Here is a 9811-nt window from a genome sequence, read left to right as displayed (position 1 = left end):
TCGCAAGCGGGTGCAAAGTCCACTGACTTGGGAATGCCCTTCCTAGCCATCTCTGTCAAGGGGTTCACTACAAGACTAAAGTCAATGACAACATATCCGTAGGGCCTTACAGGTTCTAAGGTCAGTACCGGTCTGGGTGATGTGGGACGGGGACAGCCTCTGGTTGCCTCCACCCCCTCTAGTTTGGGCCTACCCCTGTCTCCTCCCACATGGTGCCCCAGGCACTGCACCTCCGTCATACCTAACTGGCAACTGTCTGCCCGAACTGTCAGACCTGCCCTCCAATCCTCCTCCGTCGACCTATGACTCGGGAAACCTACCCTGTCACCTAGGCCTACTCTTCCCTCCTCGTCCGCTACCTGTGCCTCAGTGATGGCGGCCAGACCACCAGCCTCTGGATCCTGTGTGGCATCCACCACAGGGAGGCTGCGTGTCTTCTCCGATCTACTGCGCACAGGCAGGGGACCTGCTATGTCCACAGCAACTTGCTGCAAGGGTTCTCCTATGGGCAGAGGCCCAGAGACAACACAACCGCTGGAGTGCCCAAGCTGCCAACGCATGGCACCAGCCTTACAGTTGGTCTGGGCGTCATCCGACATTCCAGACCAGGGTAAGCACTGTGTCAGGCACTTCAGGGTACGGTCTGTCTCCGGGTTACTGTCCAAAGGGGTTTCGCTGGCAACCGACACTGGTTGCGCAGGAACGTTCCCTGAGGGGACCAGTTGGACACATTCCCTATCTGGTCTATCCCCTCCCACTTTCCTGTCTACCCTGTACCTTAACCCTTCCCGCCAGGTCAAACTTCCTGCCCCAACCCTGTCAAGGCCGCTGCCAGAGTGGCGCCTCATGCCTTTCGGGGATGGGTCAGAGAGTTGAGCCTCCCTAAACTCCTGCCTGTGGCCCTCAATCTCTCCTAAATTGGGACACTCTACAGGGGGATCTAGGTGGGGACTACTAGGGTCAGTCTGGTAGGGGTCAGTCATGGAAAAATCAGTGTGGTTTCTCATACTCACCGCCGGAGTTGGCAAACCACTTGGGTCAGGAGCATCATTGGGCACCCCCACAGGATCATACAAGCTGGAACCGACATCCTCTGCGTTGCTAGTGGACGTGGGCATACCAGAGGCAAAAGGCATGCGGGGTCGATGTGCTGATCTAGCCGCTGTAATCTTTTCCTCTGGGCTGGTTGAAGCTGTGGTTGGCTGTGCTGGCAGTTGTCTAGCAGCTGTAGTCTTTTCCTCTGGGCTGGCCTGTGCTGGAGTAGCTGATGTCAACGGTGGGTTTGGAACTTGACTCCGGGGAATGGCGCCAACAAACGTAGTGACGATCCCACCACCCAGATCATTTCCTAGGACCACATCAGTTGGGAGACCATCCATGACGACAACTTCTCGCAACTCTGGTCCAGCTCCCCAGTCCAGGTAGACTCTTGCCATGGGAACCGCTTTCTCTGTTCCTTCTGCCAGGGTGACCGTGGCAGTGCGACCCTGCAATACTGCAGCAGGATCTATAAGGTGGGGGCTCACCACAGTGATTGAGGCCCCAGAGTCTCTTAGGCCATCTCCCTGCAGGGGTCCCACGTGGACTGGCTGCAGGTGCCTCCACATGTTGTGTAGGGGCTGTTTGGCCATGCAGGTGACTCTCTCCGCAGAGTGCACCTGTCTCTCGCCACACTCCATCGGACTGACTGGAGGGGGAACAGTCTCGGTAGGCTCATCTCCTTTCGTCAAACAAGCGATCCGGGCTCCAGCACTCGGATTTGGGGCACGAGTCTGGGGTGCTTGGGATGCAGGGCAGTTCATCCTCAGATGTCCGATTTTCCCACAGCCGTAGCACTTCTTCTCCAGTCGTGGCACCGATGATCTCTGATCAGTTGCAGGGACGCTGCGGTGCGGTTGCTGGCCAAGAGCACCCGGGTTGGAAGATGCTTGTCTTTGGGGGTGATGAGCTGAAGAGGTGGGTCCCCTTGTTGGTACAGCCTTTTGGAGCTGGCTGCTGGCGGGCGCTTCTGCCCCCGTGGCCGAATTGCCACATATTTGTCGGCTAATTGGGCAGCCATTTTTAAGCTGGGTGGCTCCCGATCTAGCACCCACTCCTTCACTTCTTGGGCGCACCTGCGGTAGAACTGCTCCCTGCAGATCAGGTCGATCAGTGCATCCCATGTAGTGGCTTCCGAATCCTTCACCCACTTCACCACGTACTGCCGCAGCTGGGTGGCGAACTGCTCATGGGTGCTGCTAGGATTCTTGGGCAAGTCTCTGAACTTCTTCCTGTAAGACTCTGGAGTGATGAAGAATCGCTGGAGGAGGGCCTTCGCGACTTCGTCGTAGTTCCCACAGTCCTCCGTCGCCACTCCTCGATAGGCCTCCAAGGCCTCTCCATGCAGAGTGGGCACCAGGTGTCTCACCCACTCCGACTTGGGTAAATCATGTAGTTTACAAGTCCTTTTAAAAACTTGTAAATGTCCATCAATGTCCCCGTCACTGTCTGCAAACTTGGCAAACTGAATTCGTCCTGATCTGTGTACAACAGCTGACAACGGCTCCTGGGGTACCACAGCCTGTGGTGCCCGCTCATCACGCCACATCTGGATGATGATCAAGCGCTCTTGCTCCGTTGCCCTTTCCCCCAATTCCGCTAGCCGATCTGCTAGGGTATCCGGGCCGCCCCCCCTGGGATGTTGGGATCCTGGCCCTGCTAGGGATTGCTGGGAAACATGGCTGCTGTGAAAGGGGGCGTGGCTTGTGGTTCTCACCGGTTCCTTACGAAGGTCCACTGTTGGGCCGTCCTCTGCGATGCTGACGCCGTCAGTGCTTTCCACCTCCGCCCGATGAGACTCCTCCATGCTCCTGAGCGCCGCCTTCATGACGCTTCTGGACGCGTTGGAAGGGATATCCACACCCTTCTCCTGGCACACGATCTCCAGATCGCCCTTGGACATTCCGCTGAATTCCGCCATCTTGTGCGTTCTCCTGCGCTGCAGTTACTCCTCTCCTGAGTAACTCGGCTTCTCCAATCGGGTGATGAAAAGCCGCCTGGGAATATCCCACCGCTGCCACCAATTTCTGTGACAGGACGGTACCGTACGAAAGCACTCGCCGCTTTCGCGTCTCGTTGGCTGCGCACAGAATGGAAGGTCAAGCCGCACGAGGCCTGACCACATAGGGGATTCCCGCTTACCGTCAGTAACCGCCTGTTACTGACTCCACCCACTGCGCTGTGGGCGGGTTCTCGCTGCCACCACCAAACTCCTAACCTGCCGTGGCGTTTGGAACCACGGTTCTGCTCTGTATGTGCCGACGCACTGCCTTACCACAGCTGTGTGGTGCTGACGAATCCCCACTAGCCACTTGCTAGGCCTCTACCGGTAGCTGGCGGAAGGCGGAGCTTGGAGACGCTAGGTACTTCCCTGGACAGCCGGAGGACGGGGCTAGGTTTGGCCTAACCCTGTTGGTCACAAGATAAAGCAGTCTTCTTGAGGCAAAGATGTTTATTGCTCAAATAACCTTTTAAAAGGCTCCTCCCTATTGCTAGGGGTAACAGCATACATTCAGATGTTTTCAGCAGAATAAGATGGAATAATACACACTCCTATGGGCCAACTGCCCTCCTTTTATCCCTCTCCAAGACCCCTTACCACAGGGGGTAAGCCCGCCCTGTGGTGCACAACCAATCAATGTTTACCCATGAGCTGTGCATGCCTTGGTCTCATGCACAGCTAACATTGTCCCTTATGGACAGTGGGGAGTGGTCGGTCTCCTTTGACTCTCCCACCTTGGAGAATCAGGATACTACCCGGTGCCGTTCAGTCTGGCTGGGGGAAAGTTTTCCCTCCTAAACTGACTTCCAGAAACCTGCCCGGGACCCAGCCCACTGGCTGCAGCCTGGATTTGGGCTCCAGAGCTGGGCAGCCTGGCTCCCCGGTCCAGGTCTCTTGGCCACTACGGGTGTTCTCCATGGAGCTCCAAGAAACCACTCAGCTTGTTTCATAGCTGAGCTGCTTCTCTCTCTCCCTGTGCCCCTTGGAAGTGTGAGGCTGGATGGGAAAGCATTCCGTTTTTGGGGAAAAGGTCTGGGAGAATCCATCAGCCTGCACAGCCATGGATTCCCCCCTCCTGGGACACACAACCAAGTAAGTGCAATTTACCTTTAAATACATTACATTTAAATCACACTGTACATGTTATACATTTCAATACACTCTGAGCCTGCACAGGCTCCACATACCTAGGCACTGCAGTGCCTTACAACACACTGTACTTTCTACATTTAAACAATGTCTGGTTTGTGGAATACTGTCTGTGCTGGCTCCCCTAGCCCTGCAGCCTGGCTGCTAGGGCTCTCTCTCAGTGCTGGAGGTATGGGACTGGCTTCCCCCACCCTCCAGCCTGCCTGCCTGCCACTGGGGTCCAGGGAGCTGGCTCTCCCTGTCCCCCCAGTGAGGCACTACCTTTGTGGCCTCGCCGCCTGCAGCGGCGCACCCCCCTGTACTGAAGCCCGGCGGCCCGGGACACTTGTCCCGGCCGCCGTGACTCTGGCTCTGTTGTAGCGCTGAGGCGCCGGGAGCGTAGCTTCCAGACCCCAGCGCTCATCAGCCTGCTCGGCAGCCTAACTGCACCCATGCCGCTAGGGAGCCGGCTAGCCCGGTCCCCCGTGAGCGGCGCCTGTCTTGTAGCCTCGCCGCAGCGTCCGGCGGGCAGCCGGGGCTGCGGCGCACCCCCCTCGCTGCCCAGCAGCCCGGGACGTCCGTCCCGGCTGCTGCAGCTGGCCACCCGTGCTGGGCTGAGGCGCCGGGAGCAGAGCTCCCGGCCCCCAGCGGCGGCTCTCCCTTCTCCCCGGCGCGCACACTCCAGTGCGCCCGGGGCTACACTGACCGCTGCCGGGATCGGAGCTCCCGGACTCCGGCGGCGCACACCCGATGGCTGCAGCGGGAGCTGATCTTCCGGCTGCAGCAGTCCCCTTCTCCCCCGGCGCGCACACTGCTAGTGCACCCAGGGTTGCACTGACCGCTGCCGGGAGCGGAGCTCCCGGACTCTGGCGGTCAGCGGCTCCCCTCTCCCCCGGCGCGCACTCTCTGATCAGCGCGCCGGGGAGCTCCCTCACTGCCGTGGTCTCCGGAGAGGTCCGGGACCACGGCACATACACACATATTTATAAAGTCAGTTTTATACATTTTATAAACCCGGCGCCTAGCGCCCATTACTTTTCAAATATGGCGCCAAGCGCCCATTGTCTCTGAAATGGCGCCGGGCACCAGGGGTTAACCCCTTCAGTGCCGCCGCGGCCATTTCCCTCGTGGCTGGGGGCCTCTCCGGCCACAGGGGGGTACACGGCACACACTTTTGTTAGAGGGGGGACATGGCACACACTTTAGTTAGGAGGGGGGGACATGACACACACTTTAGTTAGGAGATGGAGGGGGGGACATGGCACACACTTTAGTTAGAGGGGGGACACGGCACACACTTTAGTTAGGAGGGAGAGGGGGGACATGGCACACACTTTAGTTAGGAGGGGGGGACATGACACACACTTTAGTTAGAGGGGGGACACGGCACACACTTTAGTTAGTAGGGGGAGGAGGGGACACGGCACACACTTTAGTTAGAGGGGGACACGACACACACTTTAGTTAGGAGGGGGAGGGGGGGACACGGCACACACTTTAGTTTGGAGGGGGGGACATGGCACACACTTTAATTAGGAGGGGTGGGACATGGCACACACTTTAGTTAGTAGGGGGAGGGGGGGCACAGCACACACTTTATTTAGAGGGGGGACAGGGCACACACTTTAGTTAGTAGGGGGAGGGGGGGCACAGCACACACTTTATTTAGAGGGGGGACAGGGCACACACTTTAGTTAGGAGGGGGAGGGGGACGCGGCACACACTTTAGTTAGAGGGGGGTACACGGCACACACTTTAGTTAGGAGGGGGGGACATGGCACACACTTTAGTTAGGAGGGGGAGGGGGGACAGGGCACACACTTTAATTAGGGGGGGACATGGCACACACTTTAGTTAGGAGGGGGGGACATGGGACACACTTTAGTTAGGAGGGGGGACATGGCACACACTTTAGTTAGGAGGAGGGGGGACATGGAACACACTTTAGTTAGGAGGAGGGGGGGACATGGAACACACTTTAGTTAGGAGGAGGGAGGGACATGGAACACACTTTAGTTAGTAGGGGGAGGTGGGGACACAGTAGACAGATCTGCCGTTCCGCTCTCACCCTATACCGCTGCTGTTGCGCCCCATGTCTTCCGCTCTTCCCCCTCCTCCATGTACTGCTGCTGCTGCTCTGTGTCTTCCGCTCTGCCTGTGTGTGACAGGCGCCGGTCCGGCAGCGGCAGAAAGGACAGTGCTGTGCCGTGAGTAAGGAAGCAGGGAGGGGGGAGCCGCTCTTAAGTCAGCGCCGCATCCCGGTGTCCGGGCGCCGCCGCAGCAGTACCTGTCGGGTCCCGTCGCTTCTCCTGGCCGCGTCTATGTGATTGGACCAGCAGATCCAGCACTGGATCCGCTGTCCAATCACTGGTGCCTCGCTAGCAGGGGCGTGCTTTCCCTGCCAGCGAGGCACTTGTATATGTGCCGCATTCCCCTTCTTTTGTAATGGGCTTTTACAGCCCAGCGCATGGCCCCGCCCCCCGCTTTGTCCCCGTTTCCACTGGCTGCGGGAGGCACTAGCTATTAGTGCCTCCCAAACTAATTACATGGCCTACAATGATTATAATAATATAAAGTGGATACATATGACACAGAATATGTGTCATATGTATCTGCTTTATATTATTTGAATCATTAATGGCAGGGGAGGCACTGCCTCCCCTGCCTCCCCTGACTGCACGTCCCTGCTGTAATGTGGCATTTCGTATGCAGATACAGCCACAGTCGCACACAGAATATAGGCATGCTGCATATCATTTTAATCAGCAGAAGCTGCTTGTGCATCCTAGCCACATAGTAATGCAAATACTATGATGCGTTTTCATAAACAAAAGGCACCCGACGTTAGCAGAGCTGCCAGCTGACTCACGCCAGGCATCTCCTGCAGAACTAGCGGCGGTGCTAGGGGACACCAGACAAAATCTTGCCTAGGGCATCATATTGGTTAGGGCCGGCTCTGGTGACAGTGGCATGAGCAGAGGCTCAGTTAGGGAGTGCAGTGTTGAGGCTCAGTCAGCCCGGGAGTGCAGTGTGTGCTGGGTGAGTGACAGTGCAAGGAGCAGAGTCTCTCAGTCAGGGAATGCAGCGTATGCCCCACCTCTCACTATTATGTGTCATGCAATAATAACAGAGCAGCCTGGGAACTGCCTTCATTTGCTGCTGCTGTCCCCTCGTCCGGTCTGACTTGTGCGCAATGCTGCATCTGCCGGGACACTGGGCTGTGTGTGTGTGAGCTCCCGGAGGATCAGATCCCGCTGGCCCAGCATCTAACATGAGTAAAAGCCCGGATGCTCGCCGACCTCTGTCCTTGAGTTTCACCATAGACAGTATCCTCAAGTTAAACTCCAGGAGATCAGAGAGCAGCAAGCCTCCCAGAGCCTGCATAGAGAGGTCCATAGCGGAGAGGCGAGAGCTCCTCAGACACCGGGGGGAGGATGATGCACAGGAGACAGGGCTAGAGGACAAGAGGAAACCCCTATTTCCAGCAGCAGGTACAGCGCCGTTCTATGACCCATCTGTATGTGCACTATTACACTCACACCTGTATCACTAGTGTGCACTGGTACATGTATGCAGCTCTGGGCCAGTTGTTGCACTTACACACAGCTTCTGAGGAGGAAAACATGTATCCAGCCTTCTATACAGTGTCACTATGAACAGTCACTACTGCACTGCCTAGCGCTATAATGCAATGCAAAACTATAACTGACTCTTATAAAGCTATTTCTATAATGTTGTTGTCAGACAGCTAACTGACCACCAGCTTATATAGACAGATATTTGTGTAGTGCAACATTTATACAGCGTTTTATTTATTTACCTCATTCAGTGTTACTATACACCCGTTAATTGTACGTTATTGTTTTATATAGCTGTTTACGTATTACTGCAAGTGTATATGTAACAGTATGTTATACGGCTGTTTATTATTACACGTGTGCGTGTAATTGTATGTTATACAGCGGGAAGCAGTTATTGCATGTGTGCATGTAATTGTACATGTTCCAAACCTGTTAATTATTGCATGTGTGTATGTAATAGTACATCTTACACAACTGTTTACTTATTATTGCATGTCTGTATTTAATAGTACATCTTACACAACTGTTTACTTATTATTGCATGTGTGTATGTAATAGTACATCTTACACAACTGTTTACTTATTATTGCATGTGTGTATTTAATAGTACATCTTACACAACTGTTTACTTATTATTGCATGTGTATATTTGATTGTATATCTTACACAGCTGTTTACTTATTACATATGTGCATGTAATAGTACATATTACACAGCTGTTTACTTGTTATTGCATGGGTGTATTTAATAGTACATATTACACAGCTGTTTATTACTTATTATTCTATGTGTGTATTTGTATATCTTACACAGCTGTTTACTTATTACATATGTGTGTATGTAATAGTATTTCTTACACAGCTGTTTACTTATTTTTGCATGGGTGTATTTAATAGTACATATTACACATGTAATAGTATATGAAATACGGCTGTTTAAGCATTCGGCGGTGTTACATTTATGGATATACATTTCCATACTGTATCTGTACCCAGCTAGGCGCCGCATGCACCGGTGCGATGTCCAATTTAGTCTACACCGTGTTACCGGCATACTATCACTACTGTATGCTCTTTCCCTACTGTACAGGAGCACTTTATTCTATTGTGGAAACATCACCTACTTTGTGCTGCATGAAGTCATCCCCTGCTTCAGAGGATGGTTTATAATTGATGATAAATTACAGACACTGAAAATGCAATTTGCAGTCTGCAGAGGATTTATTTCCAGCCCCCACTAGTGGGTTACTGTGGATGTCCCCGGGATATACAGTGCATTAGGAAAAGTGTATTTGGAGCATCACATATAGAGATCTGATGAGAATTTCTGCAGCTGGAGCTCAAGCATACAGGACACAGCTGAGCATATGGGGGGAATCTCATGCTCCAATCCCGGCTGGTACAGTCTCTCCAACTGTTGCAGCAATAAAAGTCTCAGCGTGCCCTATCAGCATCTAGACATTCTGGGACTCATAGTTCCCAGGCATCTGGGAAGCTACAGGCTTCATATAATCTCAGTGCAGCGTATAACAGATACCCAGGAAGCTGTTACTCATTTTAGACCGTCTTACCACTGTTTTCTGAATGATATGTATTAATGCCAAAGTAGTTAATTATTATTTTTTCTTCTTCTATGGAATTGGCTACATTACACAAATCTCAGCGATTTCTGGAGAATACAGTGTCGCTTTATTTCTCATAATTACACTTTCATATGTATGAAGCTTTCTAAGGTGCGTTTTCCGTGCAGGAATGTGTAACCACTAACATCCTATCGTGCATTTACATAGCTTGTGGCCATAGCGATGCATTTCTACGTGGTTGCAGTTACAGGATGTATATTGCTTTGCCTTTTACCCATTGATTATTTTCTCCCCATTTACAGGCAGTAGGAATTGCTTTCTGACCTCCACCCCAAGCCTTAACTACTGCATCGACCAGCCTGAGAAGCACAGACCCTTGCCATGCAGGGCGGGCACTCCTGACAGCCTGGAGGATGGGACCCCCCCATCCCCTGATCTGCTGGGCAAGAAGACCAAGTTATTGGCCAAGAAGAAGACTCG

At 53.5% G+C, this 9811-nt stretch overlaps 1 protein-coding gene across 1 annotated transcript in view; it reads left to right on the top strand.

Moving 5' to 3' along the window:
* Positions 1-7321: 7321 nt before the first annotated feature.
* The window catches only part of LOC135000719 (homeobox protein HMX2-like), a 3131-nt gene continuing 641 nt past the window's right edge, over positions 7322-9811 (top strand). The window contains exons 1-2 of the mRNA XM_063951529.1: positions 7322-7659; positions 9634-9811. The exon at positions 9634-9811 is cut by the window's right edge and continues 641 nt beyond it. Of these exons, the coding sequence (XP_063807599.1) occupies positions 7440-7659; positions 9634-9811 (398 nt within the window). The 5' untranslated portion in view covers positions 7322-7439. The remainder of the gene's footprint in view (positions 7660-9633) is intronic.

The sequence above is a fragment of the Pseudophryne corroboree genome, chromosome 1, assembly GCF_028390025.1.
Source record: "Pseudophryne corroboree isolate aPseCor3 chromosome 1, aPseCor3.hap2, whole genome shotgun sequence".
Taxonomy (NCBI): Eukaryota; Metazoa; Chordata; class Amphibia; order Anura; family Myobatrachidae; genus Pseudophryne; species Pseudophryne corroboree.
Note: the sequence above shows the minus strand (reverse complement) of the source record. Positions and strands in the feature narration are given on the sequence as shown.